Source organism: Triturus cristatus, chromosome 6, assembly GCF_964204655.1.
Source record: "Triturus cristatus chromosome 6, aTriCri1.1, whole genome shotgun sequence".
NCBI classification, from domain to species: Eukaryota; Metazoa; Chordata; class Amphibia; order Caudata; family Salamandridae; genus Triturus; species Triturus cristatus.
This window is the reverse complement of record NC_140589.1, coordinates 593,694,924-593,718,358: the sequence shown is the minus strand read 5'-3', so window position 1 is coordinate 593,718,358 and position 23,435 is coordinate 593,694,924. Positions and strand designations below refer to the sequence as shown.

The 23,435-nt window shown below is 45.6% G+C and overlaps 1 protein-coding gene across 2 annotated transcripts in view; it reads right to left on the bottom strand.

Moving 5' to 3' along the window:
- CYB5R4 (cytochrome b5 reductase 4) overlaps window positions 1–23,435 on the bottom strand; it is a 1,096,425-nt gene that overhangs the window by 92,499 nt on the left and 980,491 nt on the right. For both annotated transcript variants that reach the window (XM_085611035.1, XM_085611036.1), the window contains one exon: window positions 8,891–8,977. In XM_085611035.1, the coding sequence (XP_085467161.1) occupies window positions 8,891–8,977 (87 nt within the window). The remainder of the gene's footprint in view (window positions 1–8,890; window positions 8,978–23,435) is intronic.

The window sequence follows — 23,435 nt, the reverse complement described above, 5'->3', positions numbered from 1 at the left end:
CAGCTAACCTACGGAAATTAGTGGTCTCTGCCCTTGTTTTATCCAAGGCCGACTGCAATGGCCTTTTTATCAATCTTAGGAAGAGATGCTTGACCAAGTTGCAGATAGTGCAGAAAGCAGCAGCACGTTTGCTGTTGAATGTTCCAAAACACAAATCTTGCTCTATGTCGCTTAAAGAGCTAGTTGCCGGTGAAGAGACGGATCGAATTTAAGACCCTCTGCATAGCTTTTAAAGCTGTTCACGATATAGGACCTGCCTTTTTTAAACAAAATCTGCAGCTTTATATTCCGACCCGCCACCTCTGCTCAGCCTATGCTCATAACCTGGTAGTTCCCAGGGTCAAAATGTCTTACTGGGGCGGAAGAAGTTTCCTGGTCGGTACTACCCGACTCTGGAACTCACTTCCACTCCGGCTAAAAGAAGAGACTCATCTGTTGGCCTTCAGAAAGGCATTAAAAACGTGGCTTTTTAATCTTTGATGTGGTACTTTCTTGTTATTTATTCGTTGATGAGCTAGCGCCTTGACACCCTTGGGTGAATGTTTTTGCGCTTTATAAATTTATTTTTCATTTCATTTCATAATGGTGTTTACCGGATACAGTAGCGAACACAAGTCAGTGAACACAGAAGGCAAATACCAGTTAGTTGGCAGTATATGAAACAGGTGCCCATTTGCAAATAAAGTAAAAGAATGGCAGTAATTGCAAAGTATATGTGGGCATATTATTACTAAGCTGGCAGTTTGCCCTTCCTTCCCAGTTGCAGTGCTTATGCCCGCCCACAGGCTAGGACTCTCTGGTGATCGCCGTTCAGCATGTTGCTACTTCGAAGCTGTATTGGAACTGCGCCAAAGCCATGTAAGGGGTGATGCAGTGTTAGGGAGGTGTTGCATCGCTCCTCCGCTCTTCTGTCCTCTGAGGCTCTCACGGAGGCTGTCTCTTAGCAGTCAACCATTCCGCACAAATTGGGGATGCACTGACACTGAGGCTGTCTCTTGGGCTGTGTCCTGGGTAGCCACAATCTGCGGACTATCCCTCCCAAATAAGCCCAAAAGAAACCCAAAGAAGCCCACTTTTCTCAGTTGCCACTATGCTGGTACCGCCACTGCCACTGTGTTCGGCTCACATGGGGAGCCAAGTGAGTTGGGCATGCAGACAGACGGTGGGTGGTATGGCACTGGTGAGCTGAGTCAGGTTTCAGCGATCACAGCAGAGGGTCTTCGGGAGGGGCGCTAAGCAAGGCAAGTGTCCTTAGGACTTCAGACTGCCTTCCTCTCTCCCCTGCTTATAGGTTTTGAAGATTGCAGTTTGGGTAAGAGTTGTTTGCTGACTCTCTTTGAGACTGTGGAGAAAGACAGTGAAGGAAACTGGAAGATATTGGGGGTTAAAAGTTTTGTGGAAGTGTGTTCAAGTGATCCTCTGTGAGAGCATGAGGGTGGAGGCAGCAGTGGTCACCAGTAATTACAAGGGGAGGAGGTAAGTGACGTATACCAGACTGCGTGCATTGACTTTAATGTGCATTGACTTGAATAAGGCCTCAACCGCTGCCAGGAGCCACCACGAGCTGACGGGGACTACAAGTTCCATAACGCCAGGCGGAGGAGGGGGGGACTTTTGCATTATCCTCATGCTATAAAGCCAGGGCCAAGGTCAGGCCTGTTCTATGCCCGTTAGTGCCAGAAAGGGCAAGACCAGGGCCACCCCCCTTGGTCCTGCGACCGGGTGCTGTTTTCTGGTTTCCCCGCTGGCTTATTTAATTCCATAACCAAGGTACTGAGGCCCTTTTCACTTGGCTAATTCCCTCTCTGTGGGCACTGACTCTCCGGGACTCTATCTGATTGAAGCATGTTTGCCTACAGCTAACAATATGTTGCCTGTACCTTTATTTTTCTTGCATTTTGCATTTTGTTATTCTTTTTTAGTATTTAGGATTTTAGGCATTAACTCGCCATGTGCATCCCTAGGGGGTGTAACAAGCTGTATGCTGACCTGCTGTGTGCATCCCAAAGTGTAGGGTTTCACCTCTATCTCATCTGTGGTATCTTCCCAGGCTTTTGTTTTTTTAGGCTTACAGGGTTACCCCTCCCTGAGTCATTGGGAGCCACAACAGGGAGTACACCGCTAGCCATGGGTAAGCCGAAAGCCACTAACTCTGTCCCTCCTGCCAACATAGGCAACAAGTGAGCTAGGAAGTTCAGAGATTCCTGTACCCCCAATCAAATTAATGAACTGCCTGAGGAGGTTGAGAAAATATTGAATCCATCTGTTCCCACTGCAACCAGGGGACCCCGGGAGAGTGTGAAAGCTACTTTACCTGACATTTTTGGGAAGCTACCTGATTGGGTACAGACAGGAAGAAGTAAACCTCCTGCGTGTTATAATCCGAACTATCACTGCAACAGCTGGCGAATCTCTGTGGACTTGTCACCCGCCCCATCCTGAACTGGTGGTAGTCTGCTCCAATATATTCAGCCCTTTCATGGAAAGTGCTATGGGAGGGTCGTCAGCGGCTGTGTGTGCAAATCTGGAGGCAAGCATCATCGTATGGCCGCACAACACAATAAAAGATTTTGATGAAATTACTAGCATTGTGCAATGAAGTAGCTGGCCTAAAAGTGGTTGTTAAATCATTGGATACTAAATTAAATACTACTACACAAATGCTAGCCCAGACCATTGGACCACTGGGTAACGCAGCCAGCACGTCCCCTCCTTTGTCGCATGCTCTTCCTACTCCTGTATTCCTCCAGCAGCGTAGATCCAGGGAACCCCAGGACATTACAAGGATAGCATCAGCTCACCCTGGTTATCTACTTCAAACTACCAGGCTTGATAAAAAGCTAGGCTTGAAGATGCAGCCACAACATCCATGACCATCATAGCCCAGTGGGTCCCAGTAGAATTATTGCTGCTTAGACCCTCCACAATGGCTAAAGGGAGGGGGGCATGTCTTTCACTAGGAAAATCTGTGGTTTTATATGCAGTAAAGGATTATCCCAGACTAGATGCAGTAAGGGCCACAACAACTTCAAGTTGATCAATTTACAAAAATTAGGAGGGAGTGTTTGGAGGGTAAGGAATTCTTACTTAACAACATTTTACACTGGCTAAGGGGCAACCTAGAGCTGCCCATACCGTCTCTGTCCCTGTGCCCAGCATAGCTGCCACTGAAGTTCCACTCATGGCTTTTGTTAGTAAAGTTTCAACACCTGGTCATGACAACCTTGGGGCAAACATAGGGGGTAACAATAATGATGATTCTCTTGTTCAGAATCTTGGTGCCGATACCCAGCAATGTAATGAAGCTTGTCCAAGGGGTGTCTTTAGAATCTCGAGCTAGTACCTTCATTATTTCCTCGAATTGGGCAGGTATAAAATCCATGTTAATTGACCAAGAGTGGCTGGCCTATATTGGAGGCCATGATGCCTGTATGTGTTAGACAAGTTGTGCCACAAACAGGGTTTGCAGAAATCATTTCTAGACGTACAGTGTTGAAGCTAAGCCACCAGGGGAATTTAGTAGAGCCACTGGGGGATTGCTAATTTTAGTGAGAAACAACATCTCATGCTTGCACACTGCATTAAAAGTAGACTTCCTTGATATTATAGGGATCATACTCGGACTCCCTTCAGGTATGAAGTTGGTGTTAATAAATGTTTTTGTGAGGTTGTCCTGTCAATGGGGAGTCCCCTGCCCTTGGTCTTCTAGAACTGTTACTTGAGAAGCATCAACAGGATGCAAAGGTATTAGTAACAGGGGACTTTAATAACTCTTTTGTGTCCCACCTTTACTAGTTAGTTAACAGAATCAGAAGATGAGAAATAGAATATTCCCCAGTTATCAGGAAAACACCAACACAATCTCACTGGGGCTGCTCTTCAATTATTCCCTATATCTGTTGGCCGGGGCTTAAGACCCTGCAATGGCCATACTCGCTCAGACCATGAGAGAGCACCTCCTTTTAAAAGAGGCCCTTACTTGAATGTTATTGATTACATCTTTTGAGATGTTAGGCTCTCGCCTGTATTGGTGAACAAGAGAATTGAAACCAGAACAGTTAGTGACCATAACTCTTTGGTCACCTCCTTTCTGGGGTGGTTCTACCTGGGGCTCATATTGCAACACATACAGTAGTACCGGAACCCGTATTAGGTCATAAGCACAGACAAGTCTTCTAGCCGCAAGTAATGTCGACCCCCAATCTGCATTCAGAGATATATAGCTTGTCTGTTGACTTTTTTTATTAGACTACGAAGGTCTTCCTAGTACTTCTATCCCCATCTTAGGTAGTCATAATCCTTTTTTCACAAATTTGCAAGATATTTTTTTATAAAAGAACTGGCCATAAACAGTTAGCCCCATCGAAAAAGGGCAATTGGTTTGACTCAGATTGTAAAAAAAGTAAGCAATCATTAATAGTAGCTGTTAAAAGCTGAGAACAGGCCAAGGTCACTGAGGCCAGCCTGAATTGCAAAACTGCTCTTACAAATCAGGCTAATCAGGCTGTTAAATTAAAAGACAATAGATTATTTTGGCACATAGCCATGCAGAGATACAGCAATAGTGGGACAACATATAATCACCATATTCAGCCTGAAATATGGCTCACCCATTTTAGCACACTATAGACTCAGGGCTGATGATCCCTAACAAAGACACTTCATCAACAGAACCTCGGATTACAGACACAGTACTTTTTAGTTTTGAGGATACCGTTAATGCGATCTGCTTCCTAAAATCAGGAAAAGCCCCTGGGCCAGGCTAAATCGCCGAAGACCTTTTCAAATCTATAACCCTTAATCTGAGCTAGCTATGTCAACCTACTGTCCAACGCTATCTCAGCTGGTGGGGAAATTAATGATTCATGGAAGGGGGCTGATATTTCCCAGTTTTCAAAAAGGGTAATCCTTTTATTCCATCTAACTACAGGCCTATCAGCCTTATATATAATTAAAAGCAAGGTTCTATCACCACTGCAAGCTGGTTTAGGCCCAAAGACAAGTACCTCCGACCAGGTCTTTAGATTTTTCTGCTCTATCAGAATTATGCACTCATGCTGAAACAAAGGCTATAGGTAGCTTTTGTAGATCTTAGGGCGGAGTTTGATCTCGTACCCTGTGAGACTCTCCAGCAAGTTTTGATTGAAATGGGTGCGCTGGGCAATTTGGTCAAATTAATTGCAAGGTTGCATGACAAAACTTACGTTCACGTCCGCTGGGGCAGTAGAGGGGAATTCCGGATCATATTCCATTTCTAAAGGGCGTGCACCAGGGAAGCATCCTTGCTCCGACCCTGTTCACCTTGTACATAAATGACGTTGTGAGTGAACTGATGGACTGTAAGAGTGATTCACCCCTTCTAAATGGTAAGAAGGTACCCATCCTTCTCTTTGCTGACGATTCACTTCTCATCTCCAAACCCCTATGGGGCTCCAGACCTTAATTGACAAATTCATGGGTTTCTGCAAATCCAGAGGCCTTGAGCTGAATGTAACAGAAATGAAATTATGGTGTTTGGACCAGAGGGGTTAAGAATTGCCTAGTTAGAGCAGGTGCTGAACTACTGAAAAGAGCTCACACTTTTGATCATCTTGGGGTCAAGCTATCTGACAAATGCAAGTGGTTACCCCAACTTAGCAAAAGTGTGTTGTTGATCCAGCACAGAGGTAATGCCGATAAACGTGCTCACGCTCAGTTTCCCCTGCACTTGTATTTACAGTGCCAAAGCTCAAAGTGCTGCGTCTGAAGACGCTGTAGTATGGGGATGTGCTGGAATGCATCAACTAGGTACTGTGGGAAATAATTGTGTAAGATCACATGTCCTGGTTCATGACCGTACCCCCCTTATTCTACTCTTTTGTGATCTTGGTATTAAAAGAATCTCAGATCTGGTAGCTCTAAAGCCTTTAGAGTATTGGGCATACCTTTGGTGCAGTCTGACAGTAAGTGAATACAGGTATTCCCTTAGAGAAGGGAATGGAGAGTACTACACTTGATTTTCCTGACCAAATGGAATATGATCACAACCCACTGCAGATGCAGCTTGCATGGGTAGGGATTTGCTCAGAGGTGCCTACTTGACGGCTACAATTGGAGGCCTTATTTGATGCATCCTTTCGATCTAGAATGGGAGATAGTTAGAAATGGGGGTCTCTAGTTGGCAACGGTTTGCACCTTTGTCCAAGTAGGAACCCTTCTTCCTAGTCAGGGTAAGGGGGATACACTTCTAAAATAACTCCTGCTCACCCCCTTGGTAGCTTGGCATGAGGAGACAGGCTTCTCTCAGAGGCAGTGTGTAAAGCATTTGTGCACACATACAGTAATACAGTGAAAACACTACAAATGAATACCACACTAGTTTAGAAAAATAAGTAATTTTTATCAAAACCAAGCAAGACCAAAATGACAAAAATCCACGAAACAGTAATCAAAATATTACTTTTGAAAGGCAGAAACAGTTCTTTCCATAGTAAACTATAGTTGCAACACTTTAAACACAAACATTGTAAGTAAAAACAGCCGCAGGGAAGGTGATGCGTCGGTTCCTTACACCTAGGGAAGGTGATGCGTCGGTTCCTTACTCCAGGGAAGGTAATGCATCTTTTCCTCACTGCACGCAGGGGAGGTGATGCATCGGTTCCTTACTGAAGGGGAGGTGATGCGTCGTTTTTTTTACTGTCAGGGAGGTGAGGTGTCAGTCTCCTACTGCAGCCCCAGTGTTCTTGTAGACTTGACGCCCCGGTGCGATGCGTGAGGAACTGGGATGTGTGGGTATCTCAATGCCGCTCTGGCAATGGCACTGCAATGGTCTCTCCAGCCGTGGTCCCATGATGCGTTGGTTCTTGCAGCTGCACAGCAAGGCCTGCGTCGGAATCGTTGTGGTGATATCGGACTTCGGTGCACGGGATTTGGCATGCGGCGATTTCTCCAGCCACGGGCAGGCACTGAATCTGTTTTTTCGGCAATGAGTCAGAAAAAGGTGCGGATGCGTTGCACTTCTTGAAATTGCACCCCTTTTCCAGCTCCCAACTACAGGAACAACTTCCAGAGGCCCAACTCAGCAACAGGCACCTCTTGGTAGGTCAGAACTCCCAGCAATGCAGTTCAGGGGAGCTGGTAGTGAAGACTCTGCATCCCTGAGACTTCAAAACATGAGGCAAACTCTACTTCAAGCCCTTGGAGATCTTCCTCAAGCAGGAGACACAGCGCACAGCACAGTGCTCATCCTCTCCTTGGCAGAAATAGCCACTGCACGCCAACCCCAGACAGCACACAGCAAAGGGGCAGTACTTCTCCTTCAGTTTTCCAAACTCTTCTCCTTCGAAGAGGTTCCTTTTAATTCCAGAAGTAATCTAAAAATCTGGGGTCTGGACCCTAACATTTATAGTCCATTTCTCTTTGTTCTCTGGTATCAGAGAGGCTCTGTGCTCAGTCCATACCAGTTCTGTCCTCACTGGTGCAGCTTCCCGGCAGGAGGTGAAGACACCATTTTGTAAGGCAGACCAAGTCTATTCAGGTGAAAAGAAATCTCCCTCTACTCAAAATGCAACCCAGTTCTATTCAGCCCAGCCCTGACTCATCCAGGAAAGACAGGACACACCTCAACCCTTCTGGTCCAGTGACTGTGTACAGTGAATGCACATCCCCAGCCCCTGTCATTCGAAAGCCAGACAGTCAATCCACAAACTAGCAGAAGCACACAGGATGGCTAAGCAAGAAAAATACCTACTTACTAAAAGTGGTATTTGCAAACACAGAATAAAAGATGCATCATTATATACTGAGTTCAGACACAATAAACTTCACTTTCCTATCTTGTCCAAGTGGGAAGTTATACTTATGAGATGTTATAAACAAACTCCCATTCTATCCTATGTGACAGATAGCCTTTCAATAGTGAAAAAGAAAATCCACTGTAGTTCACTATCGGGACATGTTCCACACATCAAGACATGTCCTTCCTTTTACATACATTGCACCCTGCCCACAGCGGTACCTTGGGCCTAACTTAGGGGTGACTCATATGTAAGAATAGGGAAGGTTAGGGCCTTGCAAGAGGATGTACTTGCCAGGTCAACTTGGCAGTTGAAACTGTGCACAGACACTGCAGTAGCAGGTCTGAGAACATTTGGAAAGGCTGCTTGTGTGTGTGGCACAATCAGTGCTGCAGGACCACTGTGATTTACAGGTTTTGGGCACACACAGTGTACTGTATTAGGGTATTAGCAGTAAATCAAATAAATAAATAAATCATGGAAACACCAATCCATAAACACAATCTAAAGGGAGAGCATATGACCTTTAGCACTGATCAGCAGTGGTAAAGCACCACAAGTCATATAACCAACACAAACAGGGTCAAAACCAGGAGGCCCAAAAGCAAAATGTCTGGGAATAAACCCCCTGAAAAAGCCAGGCCAAACAGAGATCAAATAGATTACCCCCTCAGTGAAAACGAGGACACAGCAGGCGATAGAGTAATTGAGTGGGGCACATTGGGGAAACCCATGTGACCATTAAGTAAGGGAGGAACAGCAACACCAAACTTAGAAATGCATTTATTGTCAGCTGCTTTGGCTACTGCTATGGCTAGGCTGAGAATTGGGCCAAGAAGGACTGGACTGTTTAGGCATGGATTCCATTTCTGGAGATTTATTAGGGGGCCTAAATTTAACAGCCTTGCATCCTAGGGCTCTTTGCATGGTACGGTATTACTGGTAGAGGTTTATGTACAGACACTGTTGCCTAAATTGCGATACCAGGAAATAGGAACATGACACACTCTATAGACCTCATGGTATCTTTCTGCCATCACTTTAAATGTAAGTAGAGAAAGGAACAAAAATAATTAACAATAAATGAAAGAGTAATTCGTTAACGTGTTGGGTACCTTGTATCTTGAATCGTCAACTGCTCAAGTTCACTTCTCCAGAGAATATCTTCTTCCTTTTTGTTGAAAAACATCAATTTGACTTTCCTGAAAATATACCAAGGTGCACTATTAAAGAAGTCCATAAAGTAAAAGCACTAAGAATGAGAACACAAGTTATTGAAGGAAATGTCAAAAGCACTGCATGGACATACTTCAAGAAAACATGCAACTACTGTACTTGCATAGAACATTGTATCCCAGAACAGGGGGGGAGCTGGCTACTTAGCAACCTCATAGTATAGGTCTTCATGCCTTGTGTATTGATATTAGCATTCATAATATCCCACCTCTAACAATTAGACCCCCTGAAAAGAGACTTTGAAATATTATTGAATGTGCTTACCAAATCATTATGATTAATGTAACAGGCAACTACCATTAGATCAGCATGCAAACATAATCATGGTTTGCTACTAACATTTAATTATTATATGCTCTTGCCTCCTGAACACACATTTCCCACTTAACAAAATCAATTGACGTTTTAAATAAGATAAAAAGGTTTTCTGAAGAAAACAAGAGCTTATTTGATTTAAAAGCTTTGCGCTCGTGTTTATACACTAGTTAGAGGTGTACTGTATATGTTAAAATATTTGATTAAGTGCAGAGGGAAGGTAATAGTTTGTATAGTCATAGTACTGTGGCCCAGCCTTTTCTCCTGCTAGGAGTCTAACCCTGCTCTTTTTTGTACTTGCATGAAATGGGGGCACAATTGGAGGACCCTGTATAACATACACAAAACTTCCTCATCCTCCTCCTCTTTCACTGTTCAAGTTCTCTCCCTTCACTATGGGCCAGAAGCGCAAAGCACTGGTCGCAATTTGTGACCAGTGTGGTATTTTGCAAACCGACCTATGTCTTAATAGTTTGCAAAATATTGAATCGTAGAAGGTCGCAATTCGACTTGCCTCGTGAATATTAACAAACTAGGTCACAAATTGTGGCCCACTACTATTCACAGCCATCAAAGGGATGGTTGCTTTTTTGGGTCAGCAGTACACCATGTTTGTGATTGCTTTTTAAAAAAGCAATAATTTTTTTTTAAATGTAGGCCGTTTTAATATAGGGAAGTGGGATGTGTTTATAAAAATAAAAAAATAAAAATAATTTAGGAGTAGGCAGTGGTCTGTTTGACCACAGCCTACTCCTAAAAAATGTTTTTGTCAAGAGTAACAAAAGGGAGAGGTTTTTGTGGGGAGCCCTTCCGTTTGGGATTGAATTATCGCTACATTTTAGTACCTCATTTCCATCGCAAAAAATGTATACATCCCTTTCAGATTTGGTATTTGGAGGGACGCCTAAACATGTATCTTCCAAACACCAATTCCGTCGGTAGGCGGGATCACAAATTACGAGTCTGTACCTTGTTAGCAAACTGCAATTTGTTTTTGTTACATGCCAAAATACCCTTTCGCTGTTGCAAACGGCCTGATTTTGGGAATCATTTGAGACTGTAAAAAGCCTTAGTACATCTGGTCCAATATTCCGTTTTTTGTCCTGCACTCCATGAACCTGTTCCTGTAGAAACCTTGCCATCCCCACTGATATCCGAAAAGACTCTGTTCCTTTTTAACTGTAATCTAGACATTTGTTGTTTCTCCTCAATGGTGCTACAGAAGAACTGTCTTTTGTGGAAAAAAATAATCTTGAAAATAAAGGATTTGAGCGACTGAAAATCGAGGTTTTGTACTACCTCCCCTTATCCCCCCCCCCCACCAACATACTCAGGAGGTTTGAGACTAAGAAAAATGCACATCATTTTTACCACAGTGAGGTTCAATTCTTCCTTTTCTAGTCAGAACATTGTCAGTGACTGACTGCAGTTAGGTTATCGCTCATATAAGAACAGGTCGTGAGTTTGAATCAAGTGCGTGCAGGCAACTAACACTTAAGACTGGAAGCATGGTGACTGTGCATACACTGAGGGCCCGATTCACAAAGGCAATCTGAGACAAAAGTCCAACTTTGCAACTTTTGGTATTCACAGAGATGATTTACGAGTCGTATCTTTATGTCTGCAGTTGGACCGGAATCTCCGCACCCGGGCCGTACTCTCCTCACTCGGGTCGTACTCTCCATCACGGGCCGTACTCTCTGGCTCGGGCGGGATAAAGCGTGATCAATGGGCCAGAATGTAATTTTGGCAAAAGGGAACATTAGGAACATTTCATAAATGGTAGAGGAGGTCATGAAAATCATTTTGGGCAGGTAAAAGGGTGTGGTCAGACACTACATTATATCCCAGAAATGTTTGCTCCTTTGCATCATGGTACATTTGACTGTAGAGTCAACACTACAGTCAATACTAAGGGGAGTGCTCTTAGTGTTGACTGTAGTATTGACACTACAGTCAACACTGATGGGAGCGCAAATTGTGCAGTGTGCGGACAAATAGAATGAGATGCGCCTAAAAAAACAAATATAATATAAACATAAACATACAATTTAATCTAAACTGGTAAATCAGGGTGTAAGTATTCAGTACATCCCCTATTGAAAGTCAAAGACAGAGGGAGGGTACTCGTTAGAAAAAACTTAAAACAATTAGACCATGATATATTCTTTCAAAGAAGGAGAGTGCACTCTAAAAAGAAATAAGAAAAGATATGTGACAGCCAGTTAGATCAGTGGCAGATGAAAAAAGATCACCAAGTCACCCATGTGATTTATAGATGTGCCAGTCAAGAAAGTATTAAAAATAAAAGTGACAAATGCATTACACCAGGTAGTGATACATATACTCAGATAGATCAAGAAAACGAGGCTATTAGGTAGACAAGAAAGCCTCAAATACCTGGGTCAGATAGCCAGGAAAATAGCCCTGAACCATGGAGGGCAGATAAAAACAGAATGATGCAGGAAGGGCTCCGATATGAGGCCAACAGCAGGAAAATATCTACATATGTATAAAGAGAAAGGAGTAAAGCATACTTAGATTTACGGCCACAAGGTCGTCGGTGTATGGTAAGTACATCATGTACTAGGATTAAAGAGTAAAGGTAGCCACAGTTTACCCAGATTAGTAACGATGCAGCAGAGTCTTCATAGGGTTAATGGCATGACAAGGACCAAAATTCTTGATAGAATATATCATAGTTGAAGGCACATTCAAGTAGACGTGATGCTAAAAGTCTTTGACTTTCAATAGTGGATGTACTGAATACTTACACCCTGATTTACCGTTTAGATTAAATTGTATGTTTATATTATATTTTTTTTTTAGGCGCATCTCATTCTATTTGTTCGCACACAAACTTTTTACCCTGAAGAAGGTGTGACCCCCAGTTGGGTTTGACACCGAAATGCGCGTTGGCGCTGGAGTCCCTGTGCCTCCTTTGTTTGCATCGCTTCCCTGGAGAAGAAACCGGATTATGGACTGCATTAGTGATTGAAAATATGACTAACTGATCTTGGATTTCCCGTACTATTCAAAATTGTTTGAATTTTTTATTGATGGGAACTACACAAGTATTATGTGACTATGTTTTTCCACTATCTAATACATTGCTATCTGATGGAATGTATGAGTATGTCTGAGTTAGTGTTTGTCTGCTTGTCTGAATGATTGTGTGTGTGTGACCTAGGATGCGTGTTTGTTGACATTCATTGTCTTTTATGTTTTTTCTACTATGTTGACTAAAGAATAAATATAAATATGATATCCTTAACTCACAAGTTTTCTGTATTATAAATGGGAAGGGTACCATGTTAGGATTGTTCTCTTATATTAGTGACGTATAGCACTATATAAAGAAATATTTAGGCAGAGTTGTCTTCTCTGATAACACCCCATATCAGCCAGGCTAGTTTGAATCCAGTGGCAAAGTGAGCAAGCGACCCACGTTTTGTTCCCAAAAATATAATGCATTGTATAATCAATCAATCAATCAATCAGTGGTTTATAGAGTGCGCTACTCACCCGTGAGGGTCTCAAGGCGCTGGTATACAAACATTTTTTTAAAAGTATTTTTTCTTAGTTTTCTTAGTGTCACAATCGTTGTATACACCACTTTGTACAAACACATTATCAATTACATAACTGAATGTACATTTTCAAAATTATCATGCAGTATAATGAAACTATTTTATTATCCGGGACGTACATTGTGGCACCTTTAATCAAACTGAACAATCCCCATCCCCCCACCGCATGAACCCGTGTGATTGTAGATATCTTGTACAGGTCACATCCCATACACATACAGGCTGGTATAGCAAGAATATCCGACGTACAGTCAAGATCCCTTAAATATTTCGTTATCACACCCTGGACTCATCTTATACATAATTGTAGCATAATACTACATGGCTTTCCAGTTCTTGCTTATCTGTATTATATCTTTTACAATTCAGTTGCTATAAACTCTTCTAATAGCATATTCCACTGCAGTGAAATAGGCTTTTTTCGTAATCCTCTGCTTCCCTCTTGAGCTCAGCATTCTCAGCTTATCCCCATCTCACCATCTCATTATGCCATTCCGCTACTAGCGGTGCTGTTCTGGCTTTCCAGCGTTTAGTTATCGTTTGCTTAGCTAGGAGTAGTGCCACATTGACAAATCGATTTGTAGGGGTTCCACTATTAGTTTTAAGCCCTAGTCCCAATATGGAATGCTCCATTGATACACCTCTGTGCCCTGGAGCCACCTCCCCCAGTATCTCATGCACTTCAGCCTAGTAATGTTGCAATTGTGGGCATGTCGATAACATGTGTAATAGTCAGCATTAGGACCCCTACACCGTGGGCATTCGTCTGGTGTGTTCGGAAACATGGTATGTAGTCTGTGTGGGGTCAAGTATGCGCTGTGCACAATCATAAGTTGTATAAATTTGAACTTTACATTTCGTGACACCTTCCTCGGGTATTCTAAAAGAGTGCTCCATTCTTTATCTGTAAGGTCCCTACCTAAGTCCGTGTTCCATTTGTCTCGAAGAGCCTGTAGTGGTATTTCGGCATGTGACCGAATGCCATGGTAGAGCCATCTAGTTAAATGACTACCATTCCCCATTAAGTATTGTAAATGTACCAGTGTGTGCGACGAGGGTTCAGTTCCAGTGGGCGCCCAAGTGCGTCTAATAGAGCGCATGATGTTAGCGAGTAATAGGAACAGTTTGTTTGGTACTCCCCTTTCTCCCACAAAAGTGTTGTGGTTCATCAGAATTTTGTCTACGAAAAACATTTCAACAGTATCTACTCCCTCCTCTACCCAAGAAGAGATTTGCCTAATAGACACCGTTCCCATTGGTGTGCTTATGCCAATCAGTGGGATATTGGGCGCATATGGAGTCTTTCTTTGTGTAAGACAGTGCCCGTTTCCAATAACGCAGTGCAATTTTCAACAAATAGAGGGATCGGGCACTGGCCCAATATTGTTTGAGCGAAATAATCAATTGAACAAAGTAGTGGAAAAAGTCTAGTGTGGTTCAATTTATATATGTTTTAAATTATCCTTCTTTTTGGGAATACAATTGTTAATTACTATGTAAATTGAATAGTAACATAACTTTGGCACGAGGCACTGGCCACTTTAACTGTTTTAGAGACATTGCACAAGTTTACTTTCAATTATATGTGCTTTTAGAGTGTTTTGAGCGGCCTGAATGTTTGGGTCGGCAGCCATAACAATAACATCTAGTAATGGGACTTGCCTGTAAATGCTGCACGTGAAAACAAAAAGAATGAGGTTGTTGTTTAGTATGTACTGTCGCAATTCTATGTGGAAGTAATTTATTTAAATTTTTAACGCTCATTTGCACAATATATGGGCCACATGGTCCGATGAGTTTACTCAGTTAATGTCATTTGGGTAGGAATGTAACACTGGTCACTTTTTCATGTAAAAGACATTGTACAAGAGTAATTTTTTATTTTATTGTTTGCTTTTAGAGCGTTGCGAATGGCCTGGGAAGTTTGGGTTGACATCAGGGCAAGTTATGGTTGGAGATATTATCTACTGGCGGTCGCCAGTAGATAGTTATAGTTAGGACCGTGTTTCCATAGGAAATCTGAAAATTCTATTTTGAATAACTTTGGCGCCGGTTGACGAATCCTCGCGAAATTTTCAAAACTAATGGGGCGATCCGCTCAGCTCCTACCCTGAAAGTCTCGGGGTGATTCGTCAAGCGAGAGCCGAGAAAAAAGGGGGGTCCCAAAACACGTTTTCCCCATGCATTTTCCCGTAGGACCTTTAGTCGTAGGTACAGCCCGAACGGCTGAACAGAATTACTTGAAATTTGGCAGAGAGGTAGTCCTCAGGTCAGGGATGTGCCTTTTGCATATATGGTGTCAATCTGTTCAGTAGTTCCTGAGAAAATTGCAGTTAAAGCACATAAATATCTATAGCCGCGCACCGTGCGCGCACCCTAACGTGCGCAAGCGTAATTCTGATTGGTGGTTACATGTCAGTCAACGTTCGAATCGGTCGAAATCAGGGAGTGTCGGCCGCCATTTTGTTTGTTGTGGGTGCGAGAGTGAAAAATAGAGGTGGCGAACGTGAAAAGGGGGCAGGGTAGAGAGTTCCTGACCCCCTAGCCTATGTCAGGGGGTCCCTAAAATCACGGTGAAAAACCTTAAAAAAAAAACACTTAGCATTTAAAAAACCGTACAAATTCACTTAAAAAACCATAGGTTTCACACACGTTATAGTTAGGAATTAGCATTTAAAAAACCTTGCAAATTCACTTAAAAAACCATAGGTTTCACACATGTTATAGTTAGGTGGACATTTCACTCGTAAAAAAACAATGAAATTCCACCGTTATAGTTAGTTCAGATAACTATAACTCGCGCGACCGCCACTCTATCACAAGGATGATGTCATCAGTGATGTCATGAGTGATGCCACTGACCATGTCATGAGTGATATAATATGTGATGTCATGAGCAGTGGATTGCGGGCAGGGACTACAAGAAGAATTTTAATATCTCAAGGTATGCAGCAGAAGAGGAGAATGTGAGATTAGAGAGACATGTATATACAGTAGATGTTAGAGGAGGGAGATGAGAGAATTATTTGATATTACCATTGTACACCATGACAAATTATTTTAGCAAGAAATATTTTGGTTCAATATCATGTACACTATTATCATTTACTAAATATTGCTGCTGATCTATGCAATGCATGTATCTATAAAGCTAGGGGCTGGTACCTTATGGAGCCATGTTTCGTTTTTATTTGTGCTCTTGTTACTATCATTTTAAAATCAATAAAGGTATGTGCATGTAAGTACCCATGTGGTTTAAATACCTCAAGACTATTATTATGTTAGAAGAGAGGGAGGGAACTGGGTGAGAGTGTGAAACATAATGAGAGTCTACCCTTGCTTCCCAGCCTCTCCTCCCCGTTATTCCCCTGTCTCCGTTTGAACCACAACTGTTATGCCTGTGGTGTGCATGATGTTTGTTACAGAAGCAACCTTAGTAGGTCTATTTACAGGACGTTTTTTCAAGATAGGTTATGGGGACAGTGGGCAAGAATCACATAATCGTATTAGAAAGGTCACGTGCAAACATTTCTATTTTTAAAAGTTTTATTTCATCAAAACAAAAAGCATTTCTTTAACTGACTCCCCTGGGAATAAGTATTTTTGTATTTCTCAAACGTTTCATGTTACTTCCTTATTGCCCATAAAACGTGCTCTTTTCTAAAAATCGCCCTTCTCCCCAGGTCTAATAAAAACAGGTGCTGTTAGAGATAATTCAACAAAGAATTGTAAACGAAATGCCCTTTTACTGACATTGTCTGCTAACAGTGGGCAAAAGAACGAAAAAGATGTATTTGCTTACGAGATGTCACTGAAAGGATTGCATCATATAATGTTGCAAACAGTTGTGGCTTAACAGGGGAGATAATCCAGGAGGGAATAAAAAGTGGAAGACAAAGAGATGAGCCAGATGCTGCCCCTTGGTTCGCTCGACCGACACCCAGCCTGCTCAATGGACTGCTGTATGTCTTTAGGGTCTGTGGGGCACTGCCCATGATATCTGATGATTAAGCAAGTATGCGATTGCGGTGGGACGCTTCTTCGGGAGCTCCGCAGAGCAGGACGCGCTATATGAGGGATACATTGATACATGGGCCTGTTGTCATGTTCCATGAGGACATGTAATAGCCTGGAGGCCGCTTGCGCACATGCTATTAGCGCTGCGGCCGCATTAAATAAACTCCGACACTTGCTCTGGTTTTCGCGCGGTCCCGACTGCCGTTCCCAGGCCACGCCCCTTTATTTATAGTCCGCGCGTGACGTCACGCGTCAGTGCTAACGCAACCCCTCCGACGCGGGTAGACTGCACCGCTACCCTGCGTCGGAGGATACTGCATTCCTTCTAACCTTTATTAAACAACAAACAAACATTAATCATGTAGATCTTGTTACCAGTCACTAGAATTCCAGTCCCAGGTCACCATGAAGACGGCCAGCCGGGAGGATGGAGCTGGATTTCTTCTCAGGCCATATCTGGAGTGCTGTCCCCATGATGACGGCAAGGTTGGGGTCAGTCCCTGCGAGACTTCGCTCCCAGGGGATCTCACCGGGGAGCTTGGCAAACCTTCGCCTGGCGTTCCCGGCAAAGAGGGTGCACCCTGGTCGGATCGATCATCATCTTCGGTGGGGATCGTCCCTTGATCACATTCTGGGCCCTCCTCCACTGGTGGATGACTTGGTCTGGTGTCCTGGTGTTCTGGCAACTGCAGGTCCGGAGTCCCGGCATGCACCTTGTTGAAGAATGAGATGTTCTGTGTGACCTCCTCAGTTCCTCTTCTTGCGGTTATCATGGTGCCGGTTCGGCAGACAACTGTCCAGGGTCTATGTTCGAATGGGAGCCGGAATTTGCTCCCGGGGTACCTGTCCTTGATATAGACTTTGCCTCTCACTTGAATGGCTGACATTCGGGCTCGTCGGTCGGCACTGGCCTGGTCATTGGAGTTGGTCCTGTTGGCTAAGACCTTTCCGGCGTCAATCTGAGACGGGGTCCAGCTTGGGTGATGCGGGATGGTGTCTCGCACTACCCGACCCATGCTTGCAGGTCCTGGAGCTGCTTCTGTCGTAAGATGAGGCGTCAGCCGATATTCTCTCAGGAAGCTGTAGATGGCTCTCTCGAGTGGCGATCCATCGGCATGCGCGATGCGTATTACTTTGTTGAGAGTCTGCATGAACCTCTCCACTTCCCCATTTGCCTGAGGCCAGCGTGGGGTCACTTTCCGGTGTTGAATCCCCCAAGCCTTGAGATATTCAGCAAACTCTTGCCCTTGGAAGGGTGGGCCGTTGTCTGTCTTCACCACTTCGAATATTCCATGGGTGGCTATGGTCTTTTCGAATTTTGTGATGACCTCTGCGGCTGTCTGACTTCCCACCACCTCGACCTCTGGGTACTTCGTATAGTCGTCGACGATCACAAGGGCATAGCGTCCATCAGGGAGGTGCCCAAAGTCTGCACTCACCCGCTCCCATGGTCGTTGGGGGTTTCCTTCGGTGATGACGGGGTGGGGGTGATCCGGCTGACCCGACGCCTGGCACCACGAGCATGTTTTGACTGTTTGCTCCACCATTGGTTCCATCCCTGCGAACCATACCTTGGCCCTCTGCCAACTCTTCGTCTTCACTATGCCTTGATGGCCCCGGTGTGTGAGGTCCACCGCTTGTTGAGCCAGACTAGGCGGGCCTCGGAGCAAACATCCGCTGTTGTCAACTGAGAGTTCATCCTTGACCCGCACAATTGATTCCAGGACGGCCTTTGCATGCGGCGTTCGTCTGGCCATGGAAGACTGAATGGGGCGCCAGTCATTCGACTAGACCGCCGTCAGTGCAAGTTGCAGGCATTCGTCCCTCTGGGTGGCTTCTACGATCGTCTCAAGGCTCATGGGAAGTGGCCGGGATCTTTCCGATACAAGCCGGACATATTCCTCCGTGTCTTCGGCGTCCTCTTCTTCCGCTTTGGTGGCCACCCTGGGATGCCTCGAAAGATAGTTGGCGGGATTGGATGAGCCTGGTTTGTATTCCACTCGGTAGTCATACTCTTGTAGTTGAAGGATTCATTTCTCAATCCTCTGCGGAGGCTTCGACGCTGACCCTTGAAATAGGGGAATGAGGGGTTTGTGGTCTGTGGACACAGTGAACGAATGGCCGTACACGTAGACGTGGAAATGTCGACAGGCCCAGTGGATGGCGATCGCTTCTGGCTCTATCTGCGAGTATCTCTGTTCTGTGTCCGTCAGGGAGCGGCTCGCATATGCTATCGGGGCCCACTCTCCATTTCCTTGCAACTGTGTGAGCACTGCTCCTAGCCCATATGGGCTGGCGTTCACAGCGACATTGGTGGATCTGGCCGGGTCGAAGTATGAGAGGGTTGTGTCTGCCGACAAGGCTGTCTTGGTATCTTTAAAGGCTTGTTCCTGTTCAGGGCCCCATTGCCATGGGGTGGTGGATTTTGTCAGTTCCCTGAGGGGCTTTGTGAGGTTCGACAAGTCCGGAACAAATCGCCCACAGAAGTTCACCATCCCTAGGAAGCTCCTTAATTCCGAAATGTTGGAGGGTGCCGGGGCTTCCTGTACATCTTTCACCTTGTCAGGGTCCGGGGCGACTCCTTGGTCGGAGAATGTGTAGCCAAAGAAACTGATCTTTCTCTTTAACAATTGGCACTTATCCCTGTGTAGGGTCAGTCCGGATTCTTTGATCCTCTGGAGGACCCTGCGAAGTCTTCGGTGGTGATCTTCTATCGACGAGGCGTATACAAGGATATCGTCGCTTACGTTCAAGACCCCTGGTAGCCCGCTAAGGACTTCCCGGATGGTGTTTTGGAACACCTCCGCGGCACTTGAGATTCCGAAATTGAGGCGTCGGTAGCGCCTGAGGCCGACGTGCGTGGAGAATGTGGTGATGTAGCGAGAGTCCGGGTGTAGCGGCAGTTGGTGATATCCGGACCGGAGATCCATCTTTGAGAACCATCTTGCGCCGTTCAGTTCTCCCAGGATGTCGTCAATGGTGGGGGTTAGGTGACGTTCCCTTTTCACCGCGGCATTTGGGAGTCGCATGTCAACGCAGATGCGGACCTGCCCTGGCTGTTTCGGTTTCTGTGCCACTACGATCGGGGACACCCAAGGGGTGGGTCAACTGACCTTTTCCATAATCCCTTGCTTCTCCAGTGTCTCCAGCTATTCTTCGACCTTCTTGCGCAAGTGGAATGCAATGCGCCTGTGCCTCTGCGCCACCGGTTGAACTGACTTTTCGATGTGGAGAGAAACTTCTTTCCCTTTCAGGCATCCGATGCCCTTGAAAACGTCTTCGAACTCCTCCATGATGGCCTCCAATTCTTCCTCTTGCACCGCCAGGGCAAATGATATCAACCTCAGCTCTTCTGCTGACTGTCCGCTTATCAGCATACCGCTTCCTTCTGGAGTCACGTACACTGTGGTGGGTATCTTGAGGTCTTTGTGTCTCATCTCCGTCTTGAAACACCCCAAGAGCGGGATTGGTGTCTTCTGTCCATATGCGAAAACTCTGATCCTTGCTTCGCTTAACGGGGGGCACGGACTTAGTTGATTATACACATTGGCCGCCATTAGCTCGATCGAGGCCCCAGTGTCTATGGTGGCTCTCACATCCTGGTTGTGGATCTTGACTTTGCACCTTGGAAGTTGTCGTCTCTTCCGTCGTGGCTGATCTACTGCGAACACGTAGTGGACCGGGTATTCTCCCGCGTCATCATCCATGTCCTCTCTGTCCCGCTCTTCAGCCACGGTCTGAGCTGCCTCCTTCCGTGATTTCGTAGACTGGCATACTGCGCGAAGTGGTTCATCCACCCGCATGCACTGCATCTTTTCCCTTTCGCCGGACAGTCTTGCATGCGATGGGGTATGCCTCCGCAGTAGCCGCATCCCTTTTTCCTGTCTTGCTGTTTTCTCCCTGTGTTTTGGCGCGTTTTGGGCCTCACCACGTTTGTCGTGTCCACCGCGTTGACCTGCTCCGTCTTGACAGGGCGGTGGAGAGCCGCCTCCATGTAGGATGCTCTGGCTTGCGACAGTTCTTTTGACCGGCCCAGGGTGAGGATGTCCGCTAGAGATTTGCCATCCTCCTGAAGAATGTTTACTCTGAGTTTGGATGAGTAGCACCCTTGTATTATTTGACCTTGGATTTCTTCCTGTTCATCCCTAAATCCGCACGTGCTGGCCAGTTCTTTCAGGCGCCCGTGGAACGCGTCTAGCGATTCCTCTGCCTCTTGCTTGGCCTGGTGAACGTAGTCCCTATTCGCCATCGGCTCGAAGTGCGTATTTAGGGCATTGAGAAGCGTGGCATAGGTTTTGGGCGTGGCTTCCACCAGGGTCTTGTAAATGCGATGGATGTCTTTGTCTCCGAGGTGGAGGAGTAGGGCTCTGCGCCTGTCTCGGCCTATGCCCGCCCCTTCAAAGTAGATCTGGAGGCGATCGGTCCAGTCTCTCCATCGCGGGGCAAGGGATGAGGGGGCTCTGTCCACCACAAAAGGCTCAATGGCGGGGATTGATGCCATCTTGGCGCAGCCGCAAACGCACCTCGCAGCACGTGCGCTGCTTACCTCCTGGGCGCAGTGGCAGCCGCACGGCCGAGGGCGACGAAACGGCTGTCCGGGTCCTCTTCTGTGGCCTTTTAGTCCTAGGCCTCACCGAAGGTGCCTCCCCCACCAGGATGCTGGGCACACTCCTCTGTGGGCTCCACCAGGCGTGTGAGGAGAAAGTCCCTTGTCTCCAGGCACTCCCCGGGGTGCAGGGCTGTTCTAGGATGCAGCCAACTCGCCTGGGGGCACACAGCAGGGCAGCCCAGGCCAGGCAGCACTTCCTGGATCCAGGGCTGTAATCAAAGCACACGTTTCACATTAAGAATGGCCCATTAACTGCTGTGCATGGGGTCGTTTCTGCCCCTCGTCGCCAGTGTAATAGCCTGGAGGCCGCTTGCGCACATGCTATTAGCGCTGCGGCCGCATTAAATAAACTCCGACACTTGCTCTGGTTTTCACATGGTCCCGACTGCCGTTCCCTAGCCACGCCCCTTTATTTATAGTCCGTGCGTGACGTCACGCGTCAGCGCTAATGCAACCCCTCCGACGCGGGTAGACTGCACCGCTACCCCACGTCGGAGGATACTACAGCACACACACATCATCTAAGGTTTTTGCTGTACAATTATCATTTGTAATAGAGACATCGGTGAACGAAAGTGTAGCTCACAAACCTGCAAACCAAGACAGAAAAGATGCATGCGCAGGATTTAAGCCGCTGCTTGGGGCTGCTTGGAGAGCTCCGAGGATCGAGACACAAACATCAGTATGTCTTTCAATATGAGGGTACCCTCACCCCTTCCGTGCCTGCACGATCAACAAGCTCACTGGGTTGCACCAAGAACACTGAGAGCTGCACAGTCATGGTACAGTACTCTGCCATGCCACAGAAGTCTGTAACTTGCCAGTTTCTGCAGTTCTGGATCTCTGGTCAGACCCTCCAGGATTTCGCGATTTGCAAAAAAATCGCAAAATCGCCTGTTTTGTAAAAATGCCGCGATTGTTACAAAACTGACTGCGAAATTTCGAGAATGTGATCCTGGGAGGTGTGTTTAGTACTGTGCCGGTAGTGAATGTGTGCACGTGCCCATTATTTGGATTCTGTTGAGACACGACCGGTTTGTTTCATTTTCAGTACGTTTCCAATAGTAGATAAGTAAGTTACAGAAAGACAAGTACCTGAAGGAGGAGGGTGCGCAGAGTGTGCCGTTCTCTTGCTTTTAACTCTCTAATGAAAACTCCTACCCTGAGTTGTGCAGTTCACAAATTGCCTGTGAGCTGATGTAAACGGAGAGCAACTCTTCTGGGTGACCACAGTCTGGACACAGCGTCAGAACAGAATTACACGGCAGCAATACACAAGACTGATAAAAGAACAGCTTTCAGTGAATCATTGTACCTGCTTCCGACCAGAATAACATCATGACAAGACAAAGTCAGTGAACAGACTAGTGGCGCGGCGGCATGCTTACTGGAAATCCAACAATTCTAGTGCCTTGAAGACAGAATTGTTTCACTTGGACTGTAATGGGAGATTACTTAGCAGAATACATTTTACTTACCCCTAGAAGTTGTCGTGGGCAGCCTAACGTAGCACGTGAAAACATAGGTCATTTATCTGAGAACCACATGTGCGCGTAGGACAGACTTACACATGTAAATGCTCATATGTATTTTGAAAGAATACTGGTTTTCCTCTCATATACTCTCCCTGAAATTTCCATTTTGGTAAACCCACTCCTCATGGGTGATTTGCTTACGTCAATGGGAAAGGTGTTCTCTTTCCATAGTGGGGGAGAGGACGTGGCATTAGGGCGAAAGCTGACGATTTTGGAACTGGGAACCAAGTTCAAGTCTCGGTGTCGGCACAACGTCATGTGATTCCGGGCAAATTATTTATATATATCACCGTCTGTACTGTAACTGATTCCCATGTAGAGCACTCAAAAGCCTTCGGGTTGCGCTCACGCTATATAA